Here is a 17,364-nt window from a genome sequence, read left to right on the forward strand (position 1 = left end):
AAATGCCTTCCTAACAAGCTCCCCTTGCTCTGAATAACGCATTATTGCATAAGAAGTGTAATTGGAGTATCACAATTGCACTATTCTTTTGATACATAATGAAAACAACCAGGACCAGGATAAATAACAAAAACACCTTGGTAGTGTCCTCAGACAAAGTCCCTATTGTATGTATACACACAATATTTTATACACACACAGTATATATACATATACACACATAAATACATACACAACATGAGTAAGCCATCCACGAAATGGGGATAAAGTTGAGGTTGCCAGATTATAGTTTTGTGGGTGGAACGATGGAGGGGTGCCAATGAGTTTGAAAGGCTATAAAATCTGAGACTTCAGGTTGTACTCCCCCAGACAGCAATGAGGGAAATGAAGAGCAGGGTGTAGCTCGGGAGCAAGTGGGCTCGGAGGCTTATGACCAGCATATATCTGCCTGGTGTGTGTGGATGGGCAGGAGCCTTTCTTTACAATACTATCATAATGGTAGTAGAATGTGACGTTGGTGCAAACCCTGTCCCTCCTTAAATTATTGCAGTGCTCCATTTTGGAAGGCTTTTTTGGTAGCTGGAGTTATTAATATCTAATCACACATTTCCTGTTATCTTTACTCAACAGTGTGTCTGTGGTGCTGTGATCATACAGCTCCCACCCGGGTTCCTTGTACAGGAATGAAGATATTTAACACAATGAACGAAGCTGCCATCAAGATCTACTGTATTATTCCCCTGTAAAGTATGACAGTACTGAAGACTGAAGATGATTCAGTGCTTTCATCGTTTGATGGTGTTTTCCTGTATTTACCCTGTCGTGCATATACTGCTTTCAGAACAAATATTCGGCTTTTTTCATTTTTTAGCTTTCGCCAAATCTTTTGATCATTAACCATAGTCTAACTTCTACCCATTTGATTCATGTAAGAATGTTTTATTTGTAATAGAACAACTATTCTTCATAGCTGCAGTGTTTGCTTTGTAACTGTTCTCCCTTAAGAAAGTAATGCTATGAACATGGTGACTGAACTACTGCCTGTATGCTTCGTGGCTGTGTGTGTGTGTGTGTGTGTGTGTGTGTGACAGAGAGAGAGACAGAGAGAGAGAGAGAGAGAGCTGAGGAAGGACACACATCCAAATGGGAGTCACTGTTGTACGCCAATGGCACTTTTAATAAAACACAGACATTTTATCTTCACAACAGCAATGTCTGGACAGGGAGGGGGAGGAGGACGAGGAGGAGGGGGGCGGGGCAGAGATAAGAGGGAGGGGGGACAGGGCTTGTCCAAGCTGGTCGGGGTCCGATGCAATCCCCCTCCACTTCACGTGGAGACACGAACATTAACACATCTGCTGGGGTCCGAAATGTGCCTCTGGCCCCCAGGACACACACACACACGCTAGTCATGCATGGACATTCGCGCCCATACGTAGGAACCAAGTATCTATGTCTAGATCATAATGAAGCATCAGATCATACCAAGGGTATGATTTCAATATCTGTACATATCAATTATTAAATACCTTAAAATTATTTAACCTGTGCCTTTTCAAATATATTTATGTCTATTTTTTTTTTAAATTTAATATGGGGTTATCCCCTATTTAACGATTTCAGTTTACTTCTAGTTTGTGGTTCTTCAATATGGGCACACACACAGGCAGACAAGATAAGACAGGCAGGAAGACCAAAACACACCTCTATGTCTTTCTTCTCTACATCTCCATCTCTCCTCTCTTTCAACTGCATAACGATGTTCAGGATCAGAAAGGATCCACCATCACCCCGCCCCCCCCCCCTCCCCGCAACCCACCCCTGCACCTTGCCCCAAAATGGACACCCCAGGAAAGCTCAAAGGGTGAAGCGGCTGTGTTTTTGTGGACCGACCACATTTTTGTTGCCAATGACAAAAAAAAAAGTCACACAAAATCACGTGGCTTCCCTGTTTTATTTTCATGATTAATTTCATTTTCAAGGTCGACATTTCACGTTATTAACGATCTATATATCAGTACCTTGTTTTCTCCAATGGAGGTTTAATTGCAATTTTAGTTTTTCTTTTCTTAAAAATTCTATCTCCTATAGTGGCCCAGTGATTCCCCCCCCCCCCCCCCCTTTAAATGCCAAAGATGTTCAGTTGGAGTGACACTCCAGCAACAGACAGAACTGTGGACAGTACGGCCGCAGAACCGTTACTGAGAAACATTCATTTGGTCTTTTCAAACTGCTGATGAAGAAGACTGTGAAGCAAAGGTGGCCAGACAGAACTGGCCATGAAGCCCATTCTTTGGTCAGACTGCAGAAACACAGCCTCACTCCCATTCATGCCCATAAAGTCCACTTGTACCCCATCTTTTTTTTTTTAACATCACTCACGTGCTCTGTTCTTGGGCTTCATTTGCATGAGAAGTCACAAAGGGAATAAGAGCTCCCCCTGCTGGTGGGCTTACGTGCAGCAGGTGGCCAGCAGGGTACAGCACACTGGGCCCAGGTATTGAACTCCTTCAGTCCTCCTCCACCAGAACACTAACCTGGCAGCCTCCAGCTTTCACCGCAGAATTGAACATAGGCCCTTAGGCCCTAACCGTACCACACAGTCCTAATCCATACCCCACTCCCACCAGTCCCCCCACCTCCTACCGTCACAGATCACTGAAATCAATAAATTCAGTCATTATCCAATTAATGAACTAAACCACAAACCCAATCAATCGGCATTGTGTTGCAGCCAGACCTGTGTTCCTTTGTTCTCCTTTATTTCTCTGTCCTCTCGTTGTCCTCTTTCACTCTCCCTCAATCATTTCTTTTTTGTCCATGCAACCCAACAGACCCAGGCCCCAACGACCCTCCCCCCCCAACACTGTTACAACCCCCATCCTGACATATTGCTTCCCTTTTAAACCATATTTATAACTCTATTTACATAAGCAGCAATCTATAACTACCGTCACAAACCCCAAACCCAGCCAAGCTCTAAATATGCACCCCCCCACCCCCCCATTTTTTGCCCCACCCCCAAAAAAACAACTCATCAGCCTCCACTCTCCCCTGGAACTGCCCCTCTCTTAACCAGATCTTTATGAGCATGCCAAATTTCAAAAACAGACACAAACAAAACATTTCCCTGTACACAAACCCCCCGTGTCAAAAATAAATACCCCAAGCAAGATGGACGACAGACAAAAGTTAAGGGTTTTTGGGGGGGGAACAAGAATTACTTAGCAGTTTCTTCTCCTCTTGGAGGGATTCAGGTGGGCAATTCTTGTGCGTCTCTGGGGGGAAGGGGGGGCGTCTCCGAGACAGCGAGCGCCGGGGAAGGAGGGCAGCTGATGCAGAGAGTCTCTGGGGCAGCGGTGTGGGACGGGGGCAGTTTTTTTTTGGGGGGGGGGGGGGGGGACGGCTGCTGTCAGGAGTCTCTGCAGTGACGGGGGTCGCCGCCGAGGACAGTCTCAGAGGTGGCGCGGGCTGGGGTGGCCGTTGTGGTACAGCTTCTGTTTGATGTGCACCATGTTCCCGCTGGAGTCCTCCAGCTGCCTCAGCTGCGCGCGTCTGCGCAGATCCCGCAGGTTGCAGAACCGCGGGAGCCACGACCAGGAGGGGGCATCTGCCAGATTGAAGGAATAAGAGGAGAGAGGAACGGAGATGAGAGAAGAAAGAGAGGGACGGGCGAGCGAGCGCAGACACTGTCGAGGTGTGGAAAACACAGAGGGATTCACAGCTTTCTCCAGTCTCTCCCTCACTCTGTCCTCGCCTCTCCAGATGATGTCAGAATTGCTAATACCGAAAGGCTGCTTTGTATACCTCCTGTGCACAAGAACAGCGTGTGTTTGTGTTTGTGTGTGTGTGTGTGTGTGTGTGTGTATGTGTGTGTGTGTGTGTGTGTGTGTGTGTGTATGTGTGCATAGCGTGTGCGTGCATGTGTGTATATATGTGTGTGCGTGTGTGTGTGCGTGTGTGTATGTGTGCGTGCGTGGTGTGTGTGTGTGCACAGTGTGCGTGTGAGTGCATGTGTGTATATATGTGCGTGTGTGTGCACGTGTGCGTGTGCGTGCATGTGTGTATATATGTGTGTGCGTGTGTGTGTGCATGTGTATCAGAGCACGGCGTACGTTCCTGCCCTGCATTCACGACCCTCATTCTCTTTCTCATTTGTCTGAGCCCTCACTATGTGCTTCTGACTGAGGGCCATTTACAGCACTTTTATTCTGTATTTCCCTCTGAACTGTCACATACCTAACAAGCACAGTGCTGTTTCTTTTTCAGACGACACAACTGTGATCCTGTGCAAAATGTTCTTTTTTTTGAGCTCACACTGTGACTTGGGAAGGCCTGATATCAGAGAAAGTGGGGGAGGGGACAGCTACAGCAGGAGAGAACAGGAGGGAGGGAAGGAGAGAGAAGAGGGAGGGAGGTAGGGGGAGGGAGGGAGGGAGGGAGGGAGGGGGGAGGGAGCCCCGAATGGAACAGACACACTTCTGACTGGCCCTGCTGGAGGTGGGGAGTTATTTATAGCAGTGAATGGATACGTGATCCGGGGAGGACTGATTTGAAGGGTAAGGACACACTGAATGGAGAGAGAATGAGGGAGGAGGGGGAAGAGTAGAGTAGAGGAGAGGAAAGGGATAAAGAGACGAGAAGAGGGAGAGACAACCCTGCCGTGTCGATGAAGCTCGTTTCCTATTTTAATTTGACAGATGTAGAAGTGAGAAGAGAATGAAATGAAGGGGAGGAAGAGGAGAAGGAGGGGGTGCTGCATTTGAGATAGACGAGGAAAAGAGGATGTGTTTGTCAAATGGGGGACACATATATGATCTGTCATTGATTTATATTGATTTGACTATTTTATTGTCAATGCTTTCTTTTTTTTTTATCACTGTCGCTCCTGACTGGACCCAGGAAAACCTGTTTAGCATTCATATAAACACACAGAAAGATGGGATAAGGAGAGAGGGGGAAGAGGAGACAGAGAGGGGAAGCAAAGGTAAGGAGAGTGAAAGTGAGTGACCTAGCACACTGCAAAAACCAAAACATAGGTAAAGTACTTTAGTTTTATATTTAGGCTTAAAATCTCTACTACTTTTTTTGCTAAATAAACCAAAAAGCCACTGAGGTAAGACTTTGAATTTGATTAAATTAAAGATTTGCCAATGGGGCAAGAAAATTTCACCTGTCAAGCAAACAGTAACAGTAAAAACAATCTAATGCATTCCACTAGAAAGAAGAAAAATAATAGTACAACACTACAAGACTAAAACACTTATTAAGACAGATTTTTTTTTTGCAGTGTTAAGGGCATGTGATAGTTGATGAGTGAAGGAACAAGGAACAGGCTGACAGACACACGCAAGCTCAGGTTTTCTCAATTTACGGGGCGCAGTGTGAGTCAATAGGGCGTCCACACAAAGCGTAAAAAAAAATACGAGTAATTAGAGCAATAAGAGAGCGTGTCTACGAAAGCGAGCGTCTGTGAAACTGTCTGCGACAGCAAAGAAGGCCAATTTCTGTGCGTTACGCATGAAATAAAACATAGACGAGCACATTATGCCATGTGCACTCGTTTATGGCAAAGCGCGCCGCAGCACCAACCCATTCTTCACCCTTTTCCAACGCTCGGTTCCTCCGGGCAACCTCAAACGCTAACGGCTCGCGCCGACGCCGAAGCCAGGTAAATGGAATCGGAAGGAGGGCGCGTCCATCAGTCTCGGGGAAACGCGGCGCGGGGCTGCGGCTGACGTGGAAAGCGACAGCCTGTCGAAACGTGAAGGAGCCCCTTTGAGGAACGCTCTCTCTCTCTCTCTCTCTCTCTCTCTAGGGAAACGGTTCCCCAGCTGTTAGCATATAACACACACGAGGCCTCTGTATCAAAGAGCACCACAAACACTCTTCTGTCAGGCAGAAGACACTTCCTGCCATTATGCTTCCCACTTTGTCCTTCCCTGCACATGACTGCTTATCAATTCAGTCCTTAATTCAGTCCTTAGAAGCACCAATGAAAGCATGAAGCTGAAACATTTACCCTAGTTCTGTCCAGCTTTTTTTTTTCAGCTGGATTAAATTTTGGATTAAAACTCCATTTATTTTTGCTAGATGCCAGAGTCCAGTCTAATATGCACGTGAACTGCACTTCCATACTAAATCATAACTGCTATTTCCCATACTAAATGCATGAGGCAGAGAGGGTTAAACCAATAGAAGCAAGGAATGCAGAAATTAATGTGATATCCTGTCCCATCTGTCAGCTCACATGTGCATGTGCAAAAGCAGGTGTGTGAGCAAACGTGAGCACGTGTGCACGTTTGTCTGATTACTGAAGCACGAACATACAGTGCAAAGCCTTGTTCATAACGTTGTGGCACATCTTGAATACAACTGATCAGATCTTAAACATCTACTAAAACAGGCTTATCTTCGGAATAATGATAGCCCACTCCCATCACTGATTTTTTTCGTAAAATTAGAAATATATTAATAAATAGGCAGTTAGGCATTTACACCAATATTTGTCCAATAATAATCCAATATATTTTGCTGCCCATGACTATATGAGCTTAATGCAGAGGTACAATCACACAGAACCTAGAGTTCTCTCTATTTCAGCTGTAAATGGCCAATACAGGCTAAATATAGTTTTGTCGAGACACAAAGAGAATCTTGGCTACGCGCTGAAACCCAGAATAGTAGCTCAAATGTTACTCTAAATCACGGGAGTCATCTCGGTGTTTTCAAAGCCTTAATGCATGACTAATGTCCTTGGCCAAGTCCATCACGAGCGATTCTCCTTCTTTGGGAAACGCCCTCCTACTCAACGGCTGTCTGCTCCTCTGACCTCCAGAGGGCTTCTCCTTCACCTTGGCCCTCCTTCCAATCACAGCCTACGCGTCACGCCACTTATATCACCCGGCTGCCCGTCACTGCACGTCCTCTGCGGGCTGGGGGGGGGGGGGTGGGGGTGGGGGTGGGGGTGGGGGGGGTGGGCGGCGCTGGGGGAGGGGGGCGAAGGCGGGAGGCTCCACACCCCAACTGTACCTGCCGCCGTATTTGCGCTCAAACGCGTGTCGCTAACCGCGGCTACACGCAGAACGAGCCTCATTACCAGCCTCTAAATGAGGCCCTTTCTCCCGCACGTGCGTCTCTCTGCCCCGCGGCACAGGCTAACATTAGCCACAGCTGTTAATCACGCAGGCGCTCACATGAGCAATTCAGCTTCTGCTTTCCGAAGGAGTACGAGGCCATACCTAGAGCGGCTCGCAAAACCACGCCTGCTGGGGAGACGGCGGGATTCAACGTTCCCCGAACCACACATCATTTCGGGAGAAGAAACGGCAGAGGTCACTTTTTTCAGTCTGTGCGTCCTAAACTTTGGCCCGGATTCAATCAAGATATTTTTCCCTTAACGCTGACTTGTGATTAAATGTGTGTCAATTGCATTCGTCGCATTCATTTTAGCAATTAATACATTTGCCAAACCGTGTCTGTGAAAAATGTAATCAACACTTGCATTTTACTGTAAGTTAAATTTGTATTACCCAATCTTGATTCTGTAATGGTATGAGACACATATTCCAGGCCATGGATTGAAGTCAATGCCAATAATTACTTAATGGTACTTAATGGTGGACCATTATTGACCCCAGTGTTAAAATATTTATTTCCTGTAGACAGAACATGACACTGAAATTATTTAGTGTGGCCTTCTTTATCACCAGATCTGAGCCCAAGCAAAATATATGTATATGACAACATCCCAATATGTCCCACTATATCCCACTATAAAACAACATTCCAATATATCCTACTATATCCCAGTATATGACAACATTCCCATATATCCCAGTATATCCCGCTACATGACAACATTCCAATATATCCCAGAATATCCCAGTATATGAGACGGGACGGAGTGTGGCACAGTGGGTAAGGAACTGGGCTTGTAACCGAAAGGTCGCAGGTTCGATTCCCGGGTAGGACACTGCCGTTGTACCCTTGAGCAAGGTACTTAACCGAAATTGCTTCAGTATATATCCAGCTGTATAAATGGATACAATGTAAAAATGCTATGTAAAAGTTGTGTAAGTCGCTCTGGATAAGAGCGTCTGCTAAATGCCTATAATGTAATGTAATGTAATATGATGACATTCCAATATATCCCAGTATATGACAATATTCCAATATATCCCAGGATATCTAAGTATACAACAATATTCCAGTATATCACAGTATATCCCAGCATATGAAAATATTCCAAAATTTTCCAGTATATTCTAGGATTGAGGATAATCTGGAATGATCCCTGAGACAATTTTATCCATCCACTTTCATAGACTATTCGTGACTTTATTTGCTTTCTTCCTGCAGAGCGATGTTGTATTCCTTGTGCAGAATTCCAGATGATGAGACATTCGGTAACACTTCACATTAAGATGCAGCTTTACCTGCGTAGTTAAATAGTAATTGATTTGGTAATGACAGATTATTATTGAGTAATTCCAACATAGGTGACCTGGAACAACAATTACAACAGTGGCATTGTTAATTGCGCGTGAATATTTCTATATTTTTTCATCGACCATATCTCCATGACAGGTTATAAAGACCTTGCCTGTTAATTTCACAATGTGTCTTCATGACAGGGAAAGGTTTCCTTTTAGCAGGATAGATGATAAGATGACTGCCAGTGCTTCACATTGTGCAATTAAGAATACTGATGAATACTGCTGTTCCATGTTACCTATGTTGGAGTTACTCAATAATAATCGCTTGCTTCCAAATTAGTTCAAATTTAACTACAAAGGTATAGCCGCAACTTAATGTAGTGTTACGATAGATACCATGGCAAATACAGGCCACACATGGTGGCACAACATCCTATCAACTGACTTTGCTCTTCCATTTTTCCATTCACTACCTCTATACGTGCAGAGCAGGGGGAGATAACTATTGGAAATACTTTCACCCATTTAGACACAAATGTCTGTAGATTACAAACCATTTTAATAGAAAATCCTCACCAGCACACACCACTGTAATGCCAGTACCCAGTGAAAGCAGGCTGGTGCCACACTGTGTTGACTTCAGTTTCAATTTCACGCTTACTCATGGGAGTATAAGACGTACTGTACTGCAATCTTTGAAGAGCATATATTAAAACAGGTGAATAATTTAGAGAACAATGCGTGCTGGATAAAAGCAGACATCACACAGTGCATTCAAAGAACCCCCTGAGAACTTTCCCAGCATTCCCTTGGGGTAATCACACACATAGCAATTTGCGAGCCTGCGTCCTGTCTTTGGTACCTCAGGGATTCTGCAAAGCCTCTCAAAACGATCTCAGGTTAACAGGCCATTTCCCACCTCTCCACTGCTTGCAGCTTCATAGCCCCTCTTAACATCGGCCACACCCCCAGGCCCTCACGTCGTACTGAAGAGCCCCTCCCCCCCTGCCCTTGGCCATGCCCCCCTCCCTTTGGCCATGCCCCCCTCCAGCTTTACTCACCATACAGGCGGCTGGCCCTCCAGGCCCTCACAGCACACTGCAGAGCCCCTCCCCCCACCCTTGGCCACGCCCCCTCCTGCTTTACTCACCATACAGGCGGCTGGCCCTCCAGGCCCTCACAGCACACTGCAGAGCCCCTCCCCCCACCCTTGGCCACGCCCCCTCCTGCTTTACTCACCATACAGGCGGCTGGCCCTCCAGGCCCTCACAGCACACTGCAGAGCCCCTCCCCCCACCCTTGGCCACGCCCCCTCCTGCTTTACTCACCATACAGGCGGCTGGCCCTCCAGGCCCGCACAGCACACTGCAGAGCCCCATCCAGCCACAGGAGCAGCCAGCTGATGCAGAACCCCAGAAGCAGCCCCAGCATCAGGTCCATCTCCTGCTTGGTCACGCTGTCGCTCACAAAGTAGTTCTCCGAGGAGTCCACCAGAGACTGCTCCCCGTCGTACGGGATCACGTAGTGCACGTGGTGCCTGGGGCCGGTGGGCCGGGGCGAAGGAGAGGAGGAGGAGAGGAGGAGAACCACACCGAAGCGGGAGAGAGAGAAAGAGCGGGAAAGGGAGAGAACAAAGGCAGCAGGTGAATTAAATGTTTAATTACGATCAAATGTACACACACACACGCACATACACACACACGCTCACACACACGTATACACACACACACGCTCACACACACGCACATGCATGCTCACACGCACGTACACACACGCTCACACACACGCACACGCATGCTCACATGCACGTACACACATGCTCATACAAACGCACACGCATGCTCACACGCATATACACACACGTACACACACACACACATGCTCACACGCATGTACACACACATACACACACGCTCACACACACACACACACATGCTCACACACACGTACACGCTCACACACACATGCTCACACGTACACACACACAAGCACGCACATGCGCACAAACACACACGTACACACACACACGCACGTACACAAACAATACTTTCAAGGAGAGGACAAAACCAAAATAATGAATGGCCATGAAGAGCTTGAACAACACTGTATGTGTGCTTGTGTGTGTGTATGTCAGTGTGTACAAGTGTGTGCATGTGTACATGTGAGTGTGTGTGTGTGCATGTGTACATGTGAGTGTGTGTGTATGTTGGGGGAGGGGGTGGGTGTGCAGGAACAGCTGGAGCTCAGGGGAAAAGGGGGCAGTGCATCACTCTCACATCTGGAACTCCCATTGGGAGTAGGAGGGGGAGGGCCAACCAATCTGAATCACACGGCCTGGTAAGCGGGCACTGCTCACAACTCAGATCACAATGATCGAAATAGACAGAGGAACATGGAGAGAAGAAAAAACAGAGAGAGTGAGAGAGTGAGAGAAAGAGAGAGAGAGAGAGCAAGAGAGAATGACAGATATCTCCGAGGCTCTGAGATCTCAGCAGTGTGAGGACGCAGTTGAGGTGTCTGTTCTGTCTCCCTATCAGGCCCACTCTCTTCTCACTCATGAACTCTGAATTACACACAACCCCTCACGACATAGAGATTTTATCACTGGGAACAAGTGCAAGATCTAGGGGATCTTTTGCACTCGGTATGAAAGAACTTACTTTTATGACACCAAGAGTGAACTGGACGGTTCGAGGAAATAAGAAAATGTAATCAGCTTGCAACCTTTTTAAAAAATCCCTATGAAATATGTCTCAAAGATTTTAAACTGACCCCATGAAAGCGTTTTGGTTGAACACTTCAAGTGTGTATCACAAAAGCCCTTGGAATCGAACCCTGGGGCCAGTCATGAGGAAGCTCCATCGTTTAAAAAAATGTTTTTGCTTTGCCGCAACTCCTGTCACCCTGCCGAGCATCGAGGGTTCACGGGGAGCAAAAACCACGGCCAGAATTTTGGAGCCAGAAATAGCTCCACAAGACATTAAAATTTTATTTGTATTGCGTGACTGTGAGCGGGGATAGTCCGAGCTTTAGAGGTGAGGAACGGTCTTGGTCTAAAGAGGTCGGTTTTTCCGTCCCATGCCTCCTCGTGCAACACTTACTGGTTCAGGAAGCTCGTTCCACCGCTGTAGGGTCAGGGTGGAGAAGGACCATGACTGAACAACCTCTAGAAGTGAGAACTCCAAGCAATCAAAAGGTAGGGGCGACATAGCTCAGGAGGTAAGACCGATTGTCTGGCTGTCGGAGGGTTGCCGGTTCAAACCCTGCCCTGGGCGTGTCGAAGTGTCCTTGAGCAAGACACTTAACCCCTAACTGCTCTGGCGAATGAGAGGCATCAATTGTAAAGCGCTTTGGATAAAAGCGCTATATAAATGCAGTCCATTTACCATTTACCATTAGATGACTGCAAGGACCTAACTGGGGTACCTGGGCCGCACAAGGGCTTGCAGGTAGAAGGGAGCTACTCCTTCGATAAGCCCGTGCCAGATGCTGGCTGCCATCAGTAGCCAGTGGAAAGGAATGGGATGAGATGTGAAGGGAATAAAAGTCAGACGAGGAGTTGAAACCCGGACAACCGTTTCTTCTTAGCGGAAAAAAACACATGACTTTCTTCAACTGCACGTCAGGCAGGAGTAGTAGAAAAACTCGAGAATCCGTAAAACGGTAAATTGCAATGAATCGAGTTTTAAATGAAAAATAAACTTCACAGTCCTTTCACAGCAAATATGGCCGTTATCTTCAATAAGCCTGAGAAGCACTCGCCATTATAAACTTCAGTGCCACTGTAATGTCTACTCCTTGGGCAGGTCTTATCGCTGTGTACAGTGTGGTGACTAGAACAAATGTCGCCACTGAAAGCTTACACAAAAAGGAGAATCTAACCCAATTTGTGCCAAGATGAAGCACTTTAAAATGTTCATTTCAGGAAAAGAACTGTATTCTTGGCAGAAGCACCACTATTGCTCTTTGCAAGCCATAATGAGAAGAATAGGATCTGACGTCAAAGGCGTCGGTAGTGACATAAATGTAGATATATAAATACTGTTTAAATTTGCATGTGTGTTTGAAGGCACCGTAGTGAGCCTCCTCCAAAGATAGTAACATTTAACAAATAACATTAAATAACATGAGAATCATACAGAGAATCGTATGAGCTGTAAGCAAGATCCAAAACTGTTTACAGAATGACTGTAGCATGAAAATGAACTATTCACGAATAACTGCACATTATCAATCAAGTGCTATCCAAAGCACGTGCACAAATGTGTGTCAATAAAAGTAGTCAAAGTGTTTTTGGACGTACGCATGAAGAAACAATATGAACAGGAACAAGCTGAAGCACATTTTGTGAGGAATGCACATTGAATACACCACAGAGTCCACAGATCCAATAACCAATCTTATGTGACAATCTGTGGTTATACGCTCCATACCCATTTAAGTGCAGAGTTACTGAATATGGAGTGCTTTGAATAAACCCCAAAATTTACACTGCACTTTGAGCCTTGTCAGGAGTCTATACACAAATTTATTTAATTAAATCCTTTAATCAGGCATGTTATTGCAAAAGAAATTTAATATATACAACACAAGTCCTTTCTTAACTTTGCCTAATACTGAGATTGTTGCTGGAGTGCAGATATAACTACTATTTACTGTGTCTTTCTTTCCTACAGGATGGTGTTCAGTTACAGTGACCACACTGCCACTCTTTCAACTGTCAGGACTTCACTGTGATTCTCTCTATGACTCAATCAATCAGTCAGTCAATAAATCAATCAAACAACCAACCAACCAACCAACCAATCTATAAAATCCAATCTCTTTCCAAAGGAGAACATAAACATAATCTGTCTCCAAACTGACTCCATTGATTAGCAAGTCATTTAAAAAACATATCATGCATGTAAACATAATATCTATCAGGCAAACCATGGCAAATAGCAAATTCATACTAGAGATCAATTACCTTTTGGGAATTGTATTTTTTTTTTTTTTTTTTAAAGAAACGCCCCTTCTCATTACACTGCAAATCTGGTGAACAACACATCTCGCAAACGTAATCCCTAAAATAACAACAATCCAAAAATTAAGCTCACCAAAATCTAGTTTGGAACATCATTAAAATTAAGCACTGGTGAGTTCAGTGATGGCGAAGGGCTGGTAGGCCAAGGAAGACCTCTACAGTTCTCAGCATAATGAAGAAAAACCGCCAAACACCTGTCAGAACAGAACAGAAACTATTTTCAGGAGGCAGGTGTGAATGCGCCAGTGACTACCGTCCACAGAAGATTTCATTAACAGAACCACAGAGGCTACACTGCAAGATTCAAACCATGAGTTTGCCACAAAAAAACAGGATGGCCAGGACAGACGAGACCAAGATTCAGTTGTATCAGTGTGATGACAAGAGCAAAGTATGGAGAACAAAAAGGAACTGCCCAAGATCCAAACCCTACGCTGCCCCTATCTGTGAAACCTGGTGGTGGGTGTGTTTCTGGATTGGGCATGTATGGCTGCCACAATTACTGACTCACTTGTCTTCATTGATATATACACTACATGGCCAAAAGTATATGGACACCTGACATCCAACACCTCATCTAAAATGATGGGCACTAATATGGAGTCGGCCCACCCTTTGCTGCTATAACAACCTCCACTCTTCTGGGAAGGCTTTATACTAGATGCTGGAGCATTGCTGCAGGGATTTGCTTCCATTCAGCCAGAAGAACATTAGTGAGGTTGGGCACTAATTGGGCAATTAGGCCTTGCTTGCTTCCCACATTGCTTTCACATGGGTTCTGCAAATATATATTTATTCAGGTATGGATATTTTCCATACCCTTATTCGTGCATGTGTTTTGTAGGTTCATTGTGACAGGTAGACACCTGAGTGTAGTGGCAGAGTCACTGGCATGGCCTTCACACTACACACAAATAAAATAATGATTAGAGAACAGATGGGACGTTTAGGAGGCAGTATTAGGTCAAGATATTTTGAAATGTCGCTGCATAAAAGGAAGGAAGCCAATAGTTTATGTGATCAAAATCAGACATACACACATTCCTTCACACTCTCCTACACGCGCTCTCACATGCGCTATGTGCTCTTTCTCAGTGCAAAATATGTGTCACTCATTGCTACTTCTGGTGAGCGGCCTGTTCTCCAAATCTCTTTTTTCTCTGGCCCTTCTATAGCTTGGTGTAGATACTCGGGAGTGGAAATTCACCCCTGTTCTCTGTAACCGTCCACACAGTTCATAGTCATTTTCCCTACATCTCAGCAAGCATACCACATTCTTATAAAGCAGGGTATCTTTAAATATCACGCGTTTGTGCGTTTTTCTCTGTGATTCACCTCTCTCTCTCTCTCTCTCTCTCACACACACACACACACACACACACACACACACCTTAATACGGAGGAATGTATTCGAGTCAGGCAGAGAGCTCAAGGAGAATTTTCTTGCTGTAGACACCAAGAACAACAAACCGAAAGCGTTAGCCTTTTCTTATTAGGGCGTATCGCTTCCAACCATCTACATATGATCGCGCGTAAAAGCCAACGGACGCTGCAACATAATAAATAATAAGCAAACACAATATTTGGAATCCAAACAGGGCGCCTTTGTGTGAAATACGAAGTATGTAAGTCTTCAGCAATATAAATATTTCGCAGGTTGTGCGTTTGACTCCCCCACACAAACAAACACGTATCCGTAGGCTCTGTGTGCATATATAAAACATTCATACTGTCTTATTGTGTGCCTTATTTGCAAACACATTCACTCGTTTTTGTTTGTTTCGTTTACCTTCCGCAGTTGCAATGACAGACGCGGTCTTCTCCTCGTAAATGTGGTAAGATATAGTTGTGAAAGCGATCCAGTAGTGCGTTCATGTCCATTAAACACGCTATCGCCTGAAAAGAAGCATTCGTGTCAACTGGGACAAAACAGGAGAGAATCCGACAACAACCGCTATACGTCCTCGCAAAGCAGTTTGTGGTAGAAAAATTAAACATCAGTAGTCAATCATAACATTTACAGGGCAAATGTGGCCCCACTGAAACAGTTTAGTCTTGGGTTATTTTTAGTGATTCATAATTGATAACCTATTAATGTTTCACCTGGGTACAGCTGCCAAGCATACATGTTGGCTATTTGTCGTTTTTATCCTGTGGCTGTTTTATGTGCTAAATTATTTATTTAATTTCTAATATTTTTCAGAACATTATGAAACGTAAGCGGTTCATAAGGGTGTATAGTTAAGAGGGATGGAAATGTAAAAAGGAAAAGAAAATCCGCTTACCATTACAACAGAAGCCCCAAGAATCATAAAGATCATGGTCGTTGAGATCATATGCATCAAAACTTCCAAACTCGCCTTTCCTTCTCCTTCTCGCCCTCTTCGCCTAGCCAAAGAATCTTGCTGGGCTCAGAGCTGACACTCCGTCCAGGGAAAAGACGCTCATTGAGGCTCCCTCACTGTGCCTGACTAACCGTCCCCCTGGGCTAGCCAGCTCGGGGTTCGCTTCTTGGCGGCATAAGGTTGAGGTGGCCCTCTTCCCCCTCGATCACACACGCACTTACAGTTCTCCTGAGATCCCAGTCCGGCGCTGCGGCGATTAGACTCCAATGAACAGAACTGCACCGAGTGTGCTATCGAGTTCTGCTTGTCAGATCCCGGCAGAACCGCGTTGGAGAAGGTGGCCTTCTCTCCAGTACCAGCACTGTAATGATTATTTATTCCGCTGCGCTCAAAGACCATTCAAAAAATCTCAGCAAGGGCGAATGAGAGAGAAAAGCGCAGGATTGCCACGGCTCTGTCCCGGTCTGCCCCTACCATCCGTGGACTAGGAGTCCGTGATACCCCCGCTTAGTAAATTGATTGATTAGTCAATCAATTCATCGATTTATAAGAAAATTGGCTAATTTCTTATTCATTTCCCCTCGCTGGTTTTTAGTGAAAGGGTGTCGGTTAGCTGGTTGTCGTTATTTTCCCCGGTTCTAGCCTAGTGGAGACAGAAATGCCAGCTGGATCGAGTCGGAACCGGATCCTCCCTCCCTGCAGTCCACTCAAAACCAGGCAACAGCAGCTGCATCAGCGCCGTGAGGCACACAAATATCCATGGCCCATCTTCATATTCTCGCCATCGCATTCGAGAGCGTCTTCAACCGAATACCAGTGCGTGCGTATTTGCGTTTGAGTTATCAAAGGTCACATAGTTGGATAGGCTATACATTGCAGCTCGTTCCTAGCCTATGCTTTATTCTTTCAGGTTTCAAAATATTATGCACAAATAAATAAAAGGGAAACGAAAATTGATGCGATCCCACCTTCTCCAGATAAGCGTGACCCGGTAAACCGTCTCTCTCTCTCTCTCTCACTCTCTCTCTCTCTCTCTCTCTCTCACCCCCCTCCCTCTCTCCCTCTCTCTCTCTCTGACATTGCAGTTCAGATTTGTATGCTGCACCACTCAGCAGGGCTGGGTTTCGTGTGTATACGACAGCAGCCCATTCACTTACATGCCGATTGCTCCATCAAACACACGGAAGAAAAATGAACTGAGCTTTTCGGGTACCGACAGATGGACCAAACCTTGGAGACGTGTGTTGTATGAAGGAACATTCCCCCAACCGGCGTTATTTGTTTACTGATGTATTTTCGTGCGAGATGTAGCCTGTAGGGAAATATCAGACACTGTCCATCTCATGAATACGAGAGGACAGAGGTGAGGTGTGTTTATAACGCTGTTTTATAGCCAAGCTTAAGACATTGTCTCAAATCGGTATTATCTGTATATATTAGACAAAATCGTTTTCATTAAGTGTTGACGTTCAAGCAGTATTAATGCATCAAGGTGTGAAAGCATCCCGACTTCTTAATTGTCCTTATGCGATTTTTTACGGAGCCCATTTAAATT

The 17,364-nt window shown here is 45.4% G+C and overlaps 1 protein-coding gene across 1 annotated transcript; it reads right to left on the bottom strand.

The window, feature by feature from the left end:
• Nucleotides 1-1,150: 1,150 nt before the first annotated feature.
• Nucleotides 1,151-17,078, bottom strand: tmem240b (transmembrane protein 240b). Its single transcript, XM_035387162.1, has 4 exons — nt 15,750-17,078; nt 15,254-15,360; nt 9,767-9,975; nt 1,151-3,610 (listed from the first exon to the last, which is right to left on the bottom strand). The coding sequence occupies exons 1-4, from the start codon at nt 15,804-15,806 to the stop codon at nt 3,456-3,458; spliced, it is 528 nt and encodes a 175-aa protein (XP_035243053.1). The 5' UTR covers nt 15,807-17,078; the 3' UTR covers nt 1,151-3,455.
• Between the last annotated feature and the right edge of the window lie 286 nt (nt 17,079-17,364).

This window comes from Anguilla anguilla, chromosome 13, assembly GCF_013347855.1.
Source record: "Anguilla anguilla isolate fAngAng1 chromosome 13, fAngAng1.pri, whole genome shotgun sequence".
Taxonomy (NCBI): Eukaryota; Metazoa; Chordata; class Actinopteri; order Anguilliformes; family Anguillidae; genus Anguilla; species Anguilla anguilla.

Coding starts and splice junctions, on each gene's coding strand:
- tmem240b (XM_035387162.1), bottom strand. CDS start 15,806: ATGCATATGATCTCAACGACCATGATCTTTATGATTCTTGGGGCTTCT. Junction 9,976..15,253: donor TGTCATTGCAACTGCGGAAG/GTAAACGAAACA, acceptor CACCGGCCCCAG/GCACCACGTGCACTACGTGA. Junction 3,611..9,766: donor GAGGGCCAGCCGCCTGTATG/GTGAGTAAAGCA, acceptor TCAATCTGGCAG/ATGCCCCCTCCTGGTCGTGG.